Genomic DNA, 17,234 nt, shown 5'->3' with positions numbered 1-17,234 from the left:
GCTCTAAGCTGACCGGATTTATCGATGCCAGCGCCACTTTCAAAGGAGTTTACTTCTGACGTTAGACACGTGAGATGGACGCAATACGTAAATTCTACTGCATTACTCTTGAATGAAATAGGCGCTAGGGGCGTCTTCCACTACTGAACTTGCTGGTGCTAAGCGAGCGTTGTGCGCTGATTGGGTACAAACACAGCAATCAAAACAATACACCCTGTACGTTGCTCTTCGTCCATCTGCATCCTTGTTCCCTTCTTTGTTGTATTCTTTTTTTGCCAGTTCAAAACTCGGCGCAACGTAATCGTCGATATATCCTGTCTCGCTTGCATAAAAATGTACTGAGTTGGAGGTGTACCATGCACTCTCATGAGGTATCGATGTAGTTTTTAATTACATTACACTCTATAACCTGTGGTCGCAAGTTGCCATAGACGCTATTTCCTCTTCGTGTTGGGAAACCACTGCACATTTTGTTACATAAACTATTGAAATTAGGCATCGGGTGCCAAAAAAACTTGCTGCATCCAGCAATGTATGTATGTATGTATGTATGTATGTATGTATGTGCATGTATGCATGCATGCGTGTTTGTGTGTGAGTGAGTGTGCGTAAAATTAAATTATGGGATTTTACGTGCCAAAACCAGTTCTGATTATGAGGCACGCCGTAGTGGGGGGACTCCGGAAATTTGGACCACCTGGGGTTCTTTAACGTGCACCTAAATCTAAGTACACGGGTGTTTTCTCATTTCGCCCCCATCGAAATGCGGCCGCCGTGGCCGGGATTCGATCCCGCGACCTCGTGCTCAGCAGCCCAACACAATAGCCACTGAGCAACCACGGCGGGTAAGTGTGCGTAAAATAACTGGAAAATGGTATCACAATAGTGCACGTTGCTAAACCTGTTTACTAAGAGGTGTTGTCAACACTGTCTCTTAAAAAGGCTAAAGCACAGTGGTGCAGCGTCCCACCTGGTGCTTACGGAATATACGCATGGCGTTAATAAAACGCATTAGAAATTGCTTAAATATAAAGAAGGTGCGACATTTTAGAGACTTCTTCGGGATTGTCTCTGCCACAGTGGCCGACGCGTTAAAATAACTGCAGTGTAATAATTAGGAAAGTTGTCACAAAAATTAGGCTAATAAGCTTTGTAACCGAAAACGTCATATGATCGGTTCCAATGCGACACCTGCGGCCCGTATTTAAAAAAAATTCATAACAGCTTTGTGACTTGCAATAATCTGGCACTGCTAATTTTGGCGGAGTGATGGAATTCTGGCTATCATTACACGGAAATCCCGAAAACGAAATACCGAAGGGTGCACTTGGCATGCCTCTAACAGGCGCATATGTGACCGTCGCTGCGTCACCGTCGGGGTCAGGAGGACATGAGCGAGCGTTTTAATTAAGTCACGATGTCCCTCGCTTCAGGCCGGTCTGACGGTCAGCCGGAACGCCCCATCCCTTAATGGAGTCTTATAGGGGTGTGGTCGTTTCGGTTTCGTTGGTGAAATTAGCCGAAAGGATTCGTGTACCCGCGCTCTTGCTCGGGGCGGTGCCGCCGCCTACGAGCAGAAAAGAGAAGTACTGCATTATGACACTAACGCGCACCGACAGTGAACGCTTCGGTGGTCTCAGCACTACGACGCCTCGATGCCAGCATTCGAAGGGACGCTGGCATCAAGAAGCACTACCAACGCTGCACCTAGGTGGCGTTCACCGTACTCAGCACAGCGGAGCGTGGCCTCCGCAATTAGCTCTGAAAATGTTTCTGAAGTTGATCGCGGAGGCTGCAATTACGACGCGCTGTACCCGCTGATTTGACTCGGTGACGATTCAGTTACGTGCTTTGTCTTGCGCGTTGTATTAGTGTGTCAGTTACGTGCTTCGTCTTTCGCGTTGTGCTAGCGTGTGCAGCGTAGTGCAGCTTCCATATGCACGACGGTTGCTCATGGTCATCGACGTTGGTAGTCGTGATGGAGGAGACGTGCCACCAGGCGTCAGCGTGGGTGCATCAACGCCTAAGGGCGCTTTAGCCACAAAACACCAATAGACATTATATATCAATGTGCAATAAACATTACACTACTTCTGTGAAGACACGTTTCACTTTCGTGTTCTATATCGATTCCTATATAAGAGGGATCAACCACATGTTTTTGAAAGTCTTAAGGGCACAGGTTAAGGTCAAAAGCTTTAAAAATTTGATTTGTCGTTTTGTAGCTCTTTGGCAACTATGTTCTTTTGCTAACATTATGCAATGCCTCGAAAGTTTCTGCGCGCAGTATCAGTGTGTAAAATAACTCCTTTTCTGAACCAAATAGTTTTCCATCCCCCCTTTTTTAAAAGTTTCTAGTCATTATAGTTTCTGCTGCGTAAAAATAATTTTCAAACCAAAACTTTACACTTCTACAAGTTTATCGGATTTTTTTTATGAGTTCCCTGGCAACCATCAAAGTTTTACGGTAGGTTTCAGTAAATAATTTATAGTTTGTTTTACCGTGCTCGTGGCTATTATTCGTGTGCGATGGTTCGTAGTTTATTTGGGTGTTTCTTCAATCTATACAGTCTTTGTGGCGTGAATGTTATCTTTCATAAAATGCCAAGGCCACAACAACTGTTTTCCAAGCGTAGGTTTCATGGTAATAGATACAGGCCATGCAAACAAGAAGAAGAAGACTCCGACACTTGGTGTGCCTTCAACAAATCCCAGTTGCATAACGAGCCTTGCCAGCACAAGCAGTGTTTGGCTGGTGCAGTTCCTGAGGCCATAAAGCCTCTAACCGGCAGCCTCACTCGGACTTCCTCAAACAAAAGCCTTCATGGACAAACTCAGAACACCCCAACGAGTCGTTCAAACATGCTGTCTGGAAGTGAGCACTCAAAAATGTCTTTGTTGGACTGCAGAATTGCCACATTAGATGCAGGTTTAATTTTCAAACGTGGCAGCATTGCCCGAATTCATGCTTTGAAGACGTTTGGAATATTACCTGGGCGATACACTCTTCAGTGACGGAGTGAGGTTGACTGCCGTCGGAAGTAATTTGCTGTTAGGGAACCACAAGCAGATTACAAAGGCGGCCAAAGCGATACGACAAGCTGAGAAGAGGAAAAATCAATCTGGAAGTGACTACTTGTCTCGTGGCCACCGGATAAATGGTTCATTGGATGAAATTTCGCTCGCGAAATTTTTTTATTACATAGATATCATTATCTCAGAGATATTAAAGGAGAGAAGGCTAATTTTCTCACCTTTATCTGCATTGGCAGCTGCTGAAATAGAACCACAGGGATCAACGCAGAATGTTGACAAATTTAGAATAAAATATTATAAAATAAACATTTTTACTTCTATATAGTAATAACTCTTGTTCAGTAAATTAAAAAAAAAACGATGAATAAAATTATACCAAAATTATAGTGCTACCGGCAGCCGTCTGTGAAAACGTAGTACCCAAACATGGCCTAAAAATACATGGCCTGTCTATGGCTTACTTTGTGCCTTATGAACTGTGGACTAGGAATTGTGCCCTAAGAGCGGCTATGAACAATTCGCAGGATTGGCAAGTTTCAGATTACCCTATTGCCAACTCCCTCGGCAAAAATTTGATGAACGTAATTTTCACAATTACGTGTGTAATTACCGCGTTCAGTCGTTCTAACATGTCTGCCAGTGCGTACTCTGTAAAAGCGATTCCGACGAAATTGCTGACGTATCCCATCTTCCCTATGTTGAGGAATGTCGAACGCATTTGGTGAAACGATCAAGTATAATTGCACCGCTGCGTATAGACGCAATAAGCACTTTTTTGGCGCATTCCGTGTAGCATTCCGCACAGAGCTGGCGCATGTTTTATTCACTGCCAACGCAGATGTCTTTAAACTGCTCTATAAGACTCTCATAAAGACCGACCACAAGCTTCAGTCATTCACGTGTATACAGCAAAATTTTCAAAAAAAAAAAAACTTTAACAAAGCATCATTTTCGCAGCGTCCTGCTTTTCCGGGAGGTGATAAACTACGCTGAGTGCTCTTCTCTTTAATGTCCTCCATGCATTTGGTGCGGAAGCAATCATTACACTTCTGGGTGATCGATTTCGCCCTCGCATATGCACGTCAGAGGGCTACACGCCTTGCACCGACGTCTTGAGTTCCGAGATTACCTCATCATGAGCTCGCAGCCTCACTGCAAACACGGCGATCATGGTTCAAGCGACCATTAATGAAATCTTTATTTCAGAGTTAGGAGAGGAGGAACAGCAGAGTAAGCAGCCTTGCCTTGTGACTTTTTTTGTTATCTTCAGCTTTTTGAATACGTACTTGCCTGCCGTAATCGTGGTTCAATTTTTTCTTCGTGAATTTTATCGCATTGTGACGGCGCTTAATCAGAAACGATGGAGATGGTGATCGGGGATGCGAGTCTCAGTGATTGAGCAGTCAAATTAGGGCCATATTTTCTAGCCCGAGGCATCGCCGGACCTGCTCACTTGGGTACCTATTCGTGCTCTATTTTCTCGTGGTGGCTTTAGGCAATTTGTGGGATTGTTATCGAAAGAGTAAAAATGTCTTCCATCTTAACTTTTCAAGCTTCTATATCAAGAAGATGGAGCGAAGTTGGGTGATGCGAATTTATGCGCCGGCAAATTGAAGACGGATCTTTCCTGGATCCATGGTAGAAGACGGTTGCACCGCTTTAAATCAACAACAATGAGCAACAGTAAATCAGTTTAATTTGCTAAATGACTTTTTCAAAATTCAAGTTTTGTTGATGTGGCTGAAAGGGGTTGAATATTTAAGGAAAATCTATGGTCTAAATTTCTTTTCTTGTATTGCCCGCTGAAACCCAATCGACGGCATACGTAGGTGTGAAGTCATGAATTTAAAGGTATTTTCTCGTATTTGGGCCGCATTGGCGCGAGAGAAGTTCTGGAAACTTGCTAGTCTAAGTATTTGATTCCTTTATACTGCAACTGAAGTGTGTTTTAATGATAAACTAATAACTATACACCGGAGTAGGCCATGACAAGATCTGTGACATCGCGGGAACTTCCAGGCATTCTAACATATTTTCTAGCTCACTATCGTGCTTCCTTTCATAGTAACGATGACCATTTTGATCTACACACGCGCGCAACTCCTTTCGAACTGACCAAAATTGTTCTGAACGTGTTAGTCAGCATCTGGGTTGAAATGGTTGGTGTGACAGTTTTCGACAATAAATTAATAAAGAAAAGTGTTGCCGGCTCACAGTTACACGAAGTCATACTCAATAGGTCTAACTGAGATATTGACTGACACGTCAATATTAAACATGCAAATTAAAAAAAGTGCTAAGGGCCCCCATTCCTAAAGCAATACTACAGGCTCCTACGTATATACGCAGATAAGCAAAACACATCGATCAAATCCTTCAACGGCACGCGCCGAAGCCCAGTTGTGAAAAGGCGGTTCGACGTTACGAGTACGTAGAGTGATTTTGCAAATAGTATCGCTCACAGACGACGCCGTGGGTAAATGATCCATGAATACAAGAAATCAAAACGTTGTCACAGTAATGTAGATCATGAAAGCATCGAGAGGTGAATGGGCGTTTGCGTACCCCAAAATAGGCACGCACTTTTAATATTTAGCTTACTCCGCTGGAGCAGCCTTTCGGTGGAAAGCTGCGCAGTTTGTTGCGTTGTTGCATGCATAGGTATAGACACTGAACGTGACAGCGCAAGAAAACAAAATGTGGCGCAGTTACCATAAAAATAAAAGCGCGGTTTGAAAGTTCGCTCGAAGGTCAAGGTGGGAACATACTTCTGCAGGACCTTCTGTGGTCCACATTTGCCTGTCGTAGAAACAGTAAAAGAAGGGTTGCTAGCTCGGCGTTGCAGACATGAAGTTCATAGGCCGGCATGTTAGTAATTATGTTCGTGAAGTTCAACTCACTGAAGCCGACGGTTAGTTGTCATTGACCGACGTAATTAATTATACGAGGAAGAAAAATGGGAAGAAGTGATAAGGCGAAGTAACTTTTCATCTCCCTTTCCCACGAAATTTGAGAAGCTCTACAGGCTAGAAAACTTTGCAAGGCGCAGGTATATTTGTAAATGAAGTGAGAAGCAAGCAATACAAGTGAGCTGGACATTCTTGAAGTTGTGGTTGAGCTACAGGATATCTGGATATTAGATCTATTAGTTATGAGTGATTTTGTCCCCTTGTGCTAGTTTTGTAGTGCAAGCGCGGCCCGAACATCGGAATAAAAGATAAAGCATTCATAACACTGCACACGAAGCGGGGCATTACGCAGCCGTTGCATTGACCGTTTATTTTTCAGTCAGTAAACGTAATTGAAACTACATTGCGAGCTTTCTAGATCAAACTGCTGCTTGTTCACGTCTAAGCGAGAATTCACTCTTTATTGCAGATCCACTGTCTTGTGCCCTTCGGATGATAACTTATGCACTAATCAGCTTTACAGGACTTACCAAGGCGAATCACCACACAGTGACCCTGTGACTACGCCTCCCCATTAACCAGCTTTATAGGAACTGATAAAACTCATCCTTCTTTCCCTCCTTTCCAATTAGAGCACGATGAGGCCAACGTGTTTTACACATCAAATGACCAAGCGCCTATATAGGCAGGAGGTGCGGTACACCACGAACACGGGTCAGATACGCGGCACCTAACAGTAAAAACAAAGAACAGGTCGACATCACCAGTGTGTTAACGTTGTTTGGCGCCGGCGATCCTTAGACGAAGTTGACCTACAGCCCTGTACTTAAGTCGCACCTCCTAGCTCTTTTTTCCTCTTTTTGTGCGTGTGTAGGCTGTTCTCGTACCTGGCACAAACTTCGATTTGGAGGGACACAGAAAGTGTGTTTCGGAAGGGCAGCATTCCGAGCGAACGGCGTCCGGGTCGACTCAAAACTACTGAGAAAGCAAAAAAGAAAAAAAGAAAAGAAAAGTGGAGGTGGTCGGGGACAAAAGAAGTAATGCCCAAAAGGCTTTTATTCTTTTTTCAACTTCGAAATTCCCTCTCCTGTCCACCGGTCTCTATAAAAGGTGCACCCTGCGCTGAAGCCCATTAGACCCCAACAAGTGTTCGCCATAGCAAACATGATCGCACAGGTAAGCTCGGCACGGGCCACGTTTCCCGCTTGACGGGAGTGCAGGTGCACGTGCTGTGCTGCTCAGTCACTGTTAGTGACTGGCACGAACACAGCGCACTTGGTTTCGACGTTAGAGATGGTTGGCGAGGCTTCTTCTCTCGTGCAATATGTTTTGACTCAACCTCGCATGTCAGTCAATATCTCAGTTAGACCTATTGAGTGTGACTTCGTGTAACTGTGAGTCTTTGAGTTTGAATGTGAGCAACACGATACGACTCCAAGATTGAATGAGTCTAAGTGGGGATGACTGCTTTTATTATCAACTAGTAAACTAGAGTAGTGTGAGTTCATTTGAGTCTACGTAATATTGAGCTCGTGTAAGTCTGCGAGTGCGTTGAGTTCCGGCTTCGATGCGGAGTGAGTTGCTTAAATAATGAAGCTTTTCAGCGCAAGCAAGGCAAGTAGAGAAGGAATCACACAAATACCGGAATAGCGCTGATTTACAACTGAATCAGTTCAGTTGTAATTGAGACCAGATCTATATACTTCTATGTGCAGTTTCTTCAGTCCTTGTCTTGTTTGCATTGAAAACCTCACTTAACGATGGACCAATTAGCCTACTGCAAGATTCTTCTGGTAAACAAATCCTGCAACTAATATGTTGAATAGTATTTGTTAAGTGTAGCTGAGGATTTGGTAACGATTGCTGTCTCTCATGGTGACAACCTCACCTCACCAGTAGATACCAGTGAGGTGTAGTCGTTTGTGATGTAGAATATATTACCAGTGACTAGCTACTCGGAGACAGGCTTACAAAAAGAGATGAGCTGCTACAATAGCGCGTCCCCACATGCAGGCGATGTTGCTTCTTTAGTCGGTCTATCGAATGACCGATGTTCTTTAGAATTCTGAAACCAACAATAGAAAATCCAGGCACTAGCGTTTGTGCTTGTGTTATCCCTTTTGTGTGAGTAGTTTCTGCGCACTAAAAAAGAATTTGGTCTTGGGATCAAAACTAGCTTGATCTCTCACGTTGTTATTCTGTCGAATGCTACATACCGGGTGTTTCAGCGAACACTTTGAAAAAAAAAAAAAATCAGTAGCCCCTTCCCTGTCGAGGAAAGGGGGGTAAGCGAAGCTTGTGTGTTTCTTCGGTGTTCCTCCGAACGAATTGCACTGACGAACACCACGTTGTGCTCGAACCACAACCAGTCCCACGCGCTGCAGCTGGCTCCGAAGTTCCTGTTGATGATGATGATAAAAACTTTTATTGAAAATAAGAAAGAAAACCTTGGGTTACGGGAAGACATGGTCAGGTCCCTAGTCCGGGACACCGTTGGCAAAAGCCCGTGCTCTTTCGATGAGGGTTCGTTGCTCCTCGAGGTCCGAGCTAGAATGCCACCCAGTCCTCCCACGTTGGCTGATTTATTATGTCAATACTGATATTTTTCTGACAAGCCCATACCTTATATGGTTTAAGTCTGCCTTTTGGCCACGAAATTTGCACTGCGCCGAAAAAGACTCGGGATCTATGGCGTGAAGCCTAGATGAATTATTAAATGACATAGTTTGTAGCCGACGAATGTGAGACTCTTCTGATTTATTAAGACCCCTAGCGGGCCCCGGCCGTGTCTGCCTCTCAAGGCGTAGACGCTGTAGTATATCTGAGTATGTTGTTAACGGAGAGGGGGAGCCCAAGTCAGCAAAGAAGGACGTAGAAGGATCCCGGGGAAGAAAAGCTCGGGCCGAAGCATGTGCACGCTCGTCTCCCTCAACTCTCTCGTGACCTGGTACCCATATCAGCCGCTTTGCTGCAGCTTGAGTCTTAGATTGACTAAGTATTTTGCGTGCCATCGGCGTGAGTCTACCAGGCATATAGTTTCTATAAGCCGCCTGCGAATCTTTAATAATGTATTCTGACGCGGAGTGTGTCGCGGCTAGGGCTATCACCGCTTCTTCCGGTTGAGAAAATCGCGTTGAAACCTGGCCGTCGCACCAGGGGAGTTGGCGCTAGCGTTGCCGAGGCGTGCACCCCCGTTGTCGGGTTGCTGGAGGGCAAGACGACGCTGACGTTTGACCTCAGCATCGTGCTCCCGCAACTCGCGGTCGGCGGCTCTTCGCTGACGTTTGGCCTCAACCTCGCGCTCCCTCAACTCGGGGTCCGCGGCTCTTCCCTGGCGTTTCGCCTGGGCTTCGGAAGCTCTCACGCTAGAATCGGCACGTCGACCACGAGACCTTTTCCGAGCGCGTTCATTCTGGATGGATTTCCATAAAATTGCTTCAAAAAATTAAATCTGTTCGTTACGTAAGAGAATGAATGGCTCATACCTCCTTAAGCAATGGCTCACACCGCGTAAACGTGGCCTCCCCATTACGACGACAGAAGAGAAGTAAATTCTAGCTGGAATGATTTCGCGTCAACGCAGCCAGCTGTGGTAGCAGATGACGACGACGAACACGGGAGCAGTGGCACGAGCGCGTGCCGAGCACGAGCGCAACCCGAGGGGCGCCACCGAGCAAGCGGCGGAAGAAGACGACGACGCTTGACCATGAAGATGATGATGATAATTTTGTGCATAAATGGATGCCACTGAAGTCTATGAGTTATAACAAGGTTCGCTTGAAAAAATTTAAAGGGTGCCTGTGGCAGATAGCACAATTCTAGTTCATGAGCTAGTCTATATTCGAAGAGGTGGACATTACTTGCACAAAAATTTGAAATGCGTAATTGACAAATTAACAAACATGCACTAATTCAGTTTCTAACTAATTACCTTATGGCCCATATTACAATTTACAAATTGTAGGTGTGGAGCTCGCAAGGCGGATCCACTTGAAACGAATTTCGAGATATGAATTCCCAAACTTTGCGGACAAACGCATTGGCGTTCCAGTTACTTTCGTGCTTCAATTCACAAAACGACGTTTGTTAAGAAGGTAACTGGAACGCATATGCATTTCTCCGCAAAGTTCGGCAATTGCTATCTCGAAACTGGTGTCATCCTGAGAATTCGTTCCAAGTGGAGACATCTTATGCACTCCACGGCTAGAATTTGTAAATTGCAATATGGGCCTAAAGTAATTCGTTAAAACTTAAGTAGTAAACTTCTATTAATTAGTCGATTATGCATTTCAATTTTTTGTGCTAGTAATGCCCGCCTCTTCCTGTAGACCGGGTCATGAACAAGGATTGGGGCATCTGCCGCAGGCAGTCTTTGAAATGTTTTGAAAGTGTTTGCTGAAACACCCTGTATCATGGATACCGTAAGCTTTACTAATGATTAGTGTGTTACAATTTCGCTTTACCTAGGCTAAACATTCGCGCTATGTTCATTTGGCAGCTCTTTCGCGTGCGCGTGACTTTGATAACTACGCATCTTCCTATGCTTTTCAGGCTACAGTGGTACTGGCCCTGGTGGCAGTAGTTCTTGCGGGAGGCTACGGGGGCTATGGTGGTACCAGCAGGACCTACAGGAAGCAAGATGTGTGTAGTCTTTTTTTTATGTCTGTTACGCGTGTGAAGCAATGACTAATATCATAAAAGATGGTGTTTTACGTTTTGATCTAGAGCACTTTCATCTAAAGGATGCCGGTTAAAACGAGTAAATATATTTATTGTAAGCTTTGCCGACGGCATTGATGTTGTATGTGCCGTTCACGACACTACTAACAATCTTTGATTTGTAGTTAATTCGGACAAGTATGCAGTGCAGTGCAATATGGCAACAAGGTGTCAGAAAAAGGAGACAGGCAAAGCGTGCTTTCTGGTGAGGCCAACACCCCGCTGACGAATGATACAGCAGAGAGTGGGCAAGACACAATAATTAAAGCGATCAAATATACTATGTGCTATAGGTCAAATGATAAGATATACCACATACTTCTAAATACCTTACTTCGCTTTTATAACCTATTCTCTAATTCAATGTACAACCTAGTGACAAGGTTAAGGAGTGGACAAACAAGAAGGAAAATCCCATTTTCAAATAAATACATTAGTTAGTCCAGCAGTGTGGTGTAAACACGTCCTCTCATTTGTATTCACGTTCGGTTCATTGGCCTAGAAAGAAATAAAGGCACCACACCAATAACCCAACTCCCCACGCTGATGAAGGCTAGCGTGTTCGAGGGTTTCTCTCTTTGCCCCAGGACTCCGGCCACTACGGCTTCGGCTACGACATCAACGGCTACGGCGCCGCCAGCGGCCGCCACGAGACAGGCTCCGCATACGGAGGCGTGCAGGGCTCCTACTACCTGCAGGACGCGGACGGACGTCATCGCCGCGTGCACTACGTGGCTGACAAGCAGGGCTTCCGCGCCGTCATCAACACCAACGAGCCGGGCACAAAGAGCAGCATTGCGGCGGCTGCGCCGTACCACTCGGCGTACGGCAAAGCCGTGCCCGCTTACGGTGTCGGCGGGCACGGTGGCTACCATGGCTAGGCGGTAGCCTTCGTCTCTCAACACCTTCGTGGTTGACGCTTCTGCTGTCATTCACGTGAGCACACTTCTCCTTTATTCAAACTAAATTGCTGAGCAAAAGGTTTATTCGTTCAAATCACATTATTGCGAAGTTATTTCTTTATATTCGTGAGATAGACAGATAGATAGATAGATAGATAGATAGATAGATAGACAGGCATATAGACAGATAGACTGATATATATATGTATGTATATATATATATATATATATATATATATATATATATATATATATATATATATAGGCAGATAGACAGCAGATAGACAGACAGACAGATAGATAGATAGATAGATAGATAGATAGATAGATAGATAGATAGATAGATAGATAGATAGATAGAATCGCCACTGAGTGTCGAGTGTCATGCTGCCGAGTGCTGAATTGTGCGCATAACCATGGCGCAGCAAAGAAAAGGACTAATTGAACTTTCCTGCAGTTCGTCAACGCGCTTATATCCAAAGTTAGAACTCATTGAGATTGTGAGCGGGAAAACATCAGAAAGATGGCAGACACCCCAAATTCCAAAAATGAAAGACAATTATGCAGAAAGGACAGAAGCTGCTTATCTAAGTAAGCGGACGGCTCTCTGTCCCCGCTGATTTACCCCCGCAACATTGTGGAACGCTGAAATTTATCGGACGAACCAGCAAGACCATGAAGATGGCATGCTAAAGACCTATATGGTCTTCTGATTATTAAAGCATGATGTAGTAGTGTGTAACGTTTTTGGGCAAGGGAAAACAAAGATTTCTAGCGGGTCAATGAAAGATTAATTATCTAGAAAATTTTCTTTGGTTGTGCTTTGGATGTTGATTCTGTTGGATGCTCTTGTCCCTGCAGCCTTCTGCTTTGAAGTTCTTTGGCTGCAAGAAAGGTTCTAAGCACTGTCTTGAACTTTTTTGGCTACAAACGGTGGCTTTGTGACTGTCCTTAAATCGGAATGGAGTCCTTAAGCGAGGAAAGCCATCGTGATTTGTTAATGTCCGGCGCCAACTTATTGGCGCGGTGCCATCTCTCTTCGCGGAAACGAAGCTTTGCAAGCGTTGTTCCTATTATTTTCTTTTGTTCTTTAGTTGTACTGTCTTTTGTAGGTTACTAAAGTGCGATTTCGTGCTTGCGTGTGTATCTGACTTTGATTGTGCGTCATGTTTTTCATGTGATATTGGAAAGCTGCGCAACAACTTTCTTTTTTTTTTTCAATTTTCTTGTTTTGAGTGCCTATTTGTGAAGTGTTTTTCAAATGCTTGTTGAACGCTAGAAGTCTGCTCTCTAAACTCCATACGCCAAACAATGAGAAACTTCGTATATTTTACTTTTTGGGCCTTTTCCTACTACATTATATTGCAAGTGACTGACTGCGTTTGGTTGCGAGATGCTGAAAAGCTGTTTCCCCTGAGCTATGATTCTTCGCGTACATGTTAACAAGTTACCGCTATGGAAACCACTATGACATGCTGGACTTAATAGCGTTTCCAATCAATCAATCAATCAATCAATCAATCAATCAATCAATCAATCAATCAATCAATCAATCAATCAATCAATCAATCAATCAATCAATCAATCAGAGAAATATAGAGAGATATAAATCGATCATGATTTTATTCAAGGAGACACCCGGATGTCAGAAACTTGCATGGTTTCCTCTTTTCTTGTGTGCAAAAAGTGTGAACTTCCGTAATGCAGGCTATTTTATGCGGCTCTTCAAGATGTCATGCATCGCGTTTCCCCAAGCTGAAGCAAATTCGGTAGAAGTCCATATATTTAGCTCAGCGCATCTTAAGGTAGAATTTGACGCTTTGTCACCGAGCGATATTAGAGGTGCAAATATTTTTATTCGTACAATTAGACAGTAAGATGTTAGTACAAAAGTGTTCAGTGTCCTCGCCAACTGCCTTTCAGAACACTTAACTGATTACCACCAGCACATGCTATTTTAGCCTGATACGCTTGAACGATATTCAGTAGTCCTGAGAGCGCTCATGTTACACGTTCGCGTAAACGTCTTGATTCCGAAATTCAAACAGTGGATTATTATTATTATTATTATTATTATTATTATTATTATTATTATTATTATTATTATTATTATTATTATTATTATTATTATTATTATTATTATTATTATTATTATTATTTCGTTTAAAGAGCGATATGTTTCGCGTGACGCTTCCTTCAGCTGATGTTGGTGGGAAAGCAGTGCAGGCGGCTTGTTTAAATTGTACAGCCCAAAATGTGCTCAATATTTAGATGCCGCGTCAAGAAAACGTGATATCATAGTCACAGTGCCGAAAAAAATGGTATTGATACTTAGCTCTTAGCTGCTAAGAAGAAAAATACAATGAAACAAGAAGCCCCCGAGGTGCCACAACTCTTCTTTGCCCTGTGCAAGTAGATGCGACACTGTGCGAGACCCAGTGGTTTCACAACTTTTTTTCTTGTTCACATAAGAACAATCAGCCGGCAACAATAGTAAAGCAAGCAAGAAAAAGGGGGAATAGCTTCCTGCGTGACAACCTTTTTTCTCTCGCATTGCAGCCTTCCTCGTGCTGCTGTGGACTTCATCGCTTCCTGGGACTTCTTCTGATGATGACGTAAAACTATGTAAAAATAAACAAAAAACGAACACAGATACCAAGCAATTTTAGCCAGTCTGCCATACGCCAATATCTGAAGAAGAAACACAGATGTAACGAGGATGGTATTCCTTGCAAAACTGCGACAGCAACAACGGCAGATTTATTCTGTTTTTTATTGCTTTTTCGCTTTCTTGGGAAACAGTGAACATAAATGTTGTCTGTACGTATGTAGTGGATGCATAAGCGTATAAATAAATGTATATTGCGTTCAGTGATTTCAGTGTACGTCATCCTTTCTTTTTGTTTGTTTGCTCCACAACCTGTCTCGCCTTGCATGATTAGAGAAAGCTTTAACTGGGGCCCCAGCTGCCAGCCTGCTGCTTCCCTATTTCCGTCTCTTTCTCTGTGTGTGTTTTCATACCAAATAATAACAATAATAACAGCTCGGGCCCAACTCCAATTCCACCCATTCAAGAACATGGATTGATTTCCGCAATACTTGCAGCATACTATTCGAATTTGCAAGGTACTATTTCTTCAATGGTCTTGGCGGAAAGTAAAAAAAAAAAAAAGACAAATTGCACTATTAAAGCCAAGGAGCTTAAAATAATCAAGATGAAGGCCTCCTAGTAGGTCTTAATTTTCATCAATACGCACAACAATACCTGTTGTAGTGATTTGACCAAGGAACAGAACGTGCAAATGAGCGCACTATTTGTCGCTGCGCCAGGAATCCACCGCCGCTCGCATCATTGTTTTGAAACCCAGATGGTCAAAATTACGCCGGAGCCCTCCACTACGGCGTGCCTCATAATCAGAACTGGTTTTGGGACGTAAAACCCCAGAAAGAAGTTTCCACCCTGCACCAACCAGCTTGTGAGATAGAGTTATATGCGGTGCGCCGACCCTGGATACAGTGTTATAGCAAAGGGACTACTCCCGGAAACAGTATGATGCGCGGTCACGTGGGTCGCGTGGCGGGGGGGGGGGGGGGGGGTGTCTTCGCGTCTTGCCGTCTTTCGTGGCAGGAAGGTAATCGCTATGGTGCCAAATGCTGCGCAGAACATAACCAGTTGCATGTCATTTGTTTAACCACTTCGCGAAAGCTTCGCTTCTCAGATTCCAAGAGGTGCGTCGGAGGAGGAGTAATAAACTTTTATTGTAGAACCAGCACTTTATGATGGCCGGGCCTAAGCCTCCCTTGAGGGGACGTCGAGGGCTTGCCTCGCCGCCGCCTCACGGGCGTTCTGGGTGGCCCAGGTTTGGTCGTCGAGGGCGGAGCTCCGCAGAGCCTCACGCAACCTCGACGAGAAGAGGGTCGAATGTGCATAGTTTCTTTTCTGCCTGTTTAGGAACGTGGTATGAAACTCGTACATTTTTCCCGATGTTCTGGAAGTACCAAATGGGACAGTCACTTCATATATACACGGAGAGGATTGGAGGCAGGTTATGTGCGATGTCTACGGGGAGTTTAAGGAGGAGGAGGAGGAGGAGGAGGAGGAGGAGGAGGAGGAGGAGGAAAAAAGAATAAAGGAAAGACAGGGAGGTTAACCAGACGCACGTCCGGTTTGCTACCCAAAACGGGGGAACGAGTTTAAAGGGATGAAAAGAAAGGGGAGAGAGAGAGGAGAAGAAAGTGCTCTCAGTATGAAATTTCTCGTCGGTTTCCGACTTTTGCACCCGAAAGTGTTATACCGGCTATATATCAGTGGGCTGCGCGAACTACAAGTGATATAGAATTTAAGTTTGCATGAATGAGAAATTTGTTATGTGCGAGAAAATGTTTAATGTCTGTTGCAATTATGCGCATTAAAATTACCTTTACCGAGCAACTGTTTGAAAGGAACGGCTTTGCTGGAAAGCTGGCTCTGATTATTCAAGGTCGCGCAAGTAGGCGGCGTTTTTTGCTTCAATTTTTTGTGTGACGTATATTAGAAAACAAAAGTTCGAGCTAGGACTTTCTACGCTTCCCTGGCCCGGATAACGAGACAGAATATAGCTCTGGGAGTTTGTGTAGTTTAGCGTGCGTCTATAAAACTCAACATTGAGGCGCTTAAAGTCGAGTGATTCGGTGCCTACTCGACCTTCAGAATATGGCTTCGGGGGCGTGTTGCTAAGGAAAGACTGCCTGAGGATATGTCTTCTGTTGCACCGCTTAAAAATAAATAAATAAATAAAGAAGAAAAGACAGAAAGAAAGAAGAAAAGACAGAAATACAGACAGAAAGAAAGCAAGAAAGAAAGATTAAAAAAAAAGAAGGCATTTCGGAGACTTCTGAGACAAGTGCTGCGAAATAAAAAGATATTAGACGTCACACGGCTCTGCTCCAGAGGAATGCCTTACGAGAAGTTCACGTCAGGAGCGGTGAAGTTTCGTGGTGCGAAATGTCATTCAGAAGGTACTGTTCTTCGCAGCGGCTACAGAGGATCTGAACTGAACACTGCTTGTGTAAAAAAAAAAAAAAAAAAAAAGAAAAAAACTCACAAAGCGTTAGGAAAAGTGGGATCAATTTACGTGGTAGTTGAAGGGTTGTGCCTTTTCATGCGATGGCGATCCAGAAAGTATTGCCTCGAGGCCCACTACTTTGCCAATATACCGCAAAAATTTTGAACTCTTTCTCATTAATGCGCTGATATTTAAGCTATAGAATGTCACTTGCCTCACATTCCTATATCTTCTCGTTCCAGAGTAATCGAGCAATCCATGGTATCCAGTGGTGACGTCCGGTTGAAACAGCGGGCTATAATAAAGAGTTATACCTGCTGGTTATTTCAGCAAAGCATTTGGTGTCTCCTCTGTAACCAACCACCGAGGATAAGTGACTTCGTACAACAGGCGGCTTTTGAAAGGCAAAAAAAAAAAACAAAAAAAAACCCCAAGAACAAAAGGTTAATGCAGTGTGCCTGTCGTGGTCTTGAAAGTTAGGCATCTAGAAAAGGGGTTTTCATAATGAAGCTCCGTTGCTGTAAGATATGTATAGGGAGAAACGACGATTGTAACCAATACTATTACTACTACTACTACTGCTACACTGCTTAATAATAAAATTAATCTTCATCGTATTATTA

General features: G+C 43.9%; 1 protein-coding gene across 1 annotated transcript; it reads left to right on the top strand.

Moving 5' to 3' along the window:
* The first annotated feature begins 1,417 nt into the window (after positions 1-1,417).
* LOC119440695 (adult-specific rigid cuticular protein 15.7) lies at positions 1,418-16,929 on the top strand. Its single transcript, XM_049663016.1, has 4 exons — positions 1,418-1,445; positions 10,444-10,586; positions 11,252-11,600; positions 16,854-16,929. Exons 1-3 carry the CDS (start codon positions 1,418-1,420, stop codon positions 11,543-11,545), a joined length of 465 nt encoding a protein of 154 aa, XP_049518973.1. The 3' UTR covers positions 11,546-11,600; positions 16,854-16,929.
* The last annotated feature ends 305 nt before the right edge of the window (positions 16,930-17,234 follow it).

Source organism: Dermacentor silvarum, chromosome 2 (assembly GCF_013339745.2).
Source record: "Dermacentor silvarum isolate Dsil-2018 chromosome 2, BIME_Dsil_1.4, whole genome shotgun sequence".
Taxonomy (NCBI): Eukaryota; Metazoa; Arthropoda; class Arachnida; order Ixodida; family Ixodidae; genus Dermacentor; species Dermacentor silvarum.
The sequence above is the reverse complement of the archived record's forward strand: the minus strand, read 5'-3'. Positions and strand labels throughout refer to the sequence as shown.

Excerpts from the sequence above, each read along its gene's own strand:
- LOC119440695 (XM_049663016.1), top strand. The coding sequence starts at position 1,418 with ATGTCCCTCGCTTCAGGCCGGTCTGACG. Across the intron at positions 1,446-10,443 it reads CGCTTCAGGCCGGTCTGACG|CTCTTTCGCGTGCGCGTGAC; the intron begins GTCAGCCGGAAC and ends TTCATTTGGCAG. Across the intron at positions 10,587-11,251 it reads GGACCTACAGGAAGCAAGAT|GACTCCGGCCACTACGGCTT; the intron begins GTGTGTAGTCTT and ends TCTTTGCCCCAG.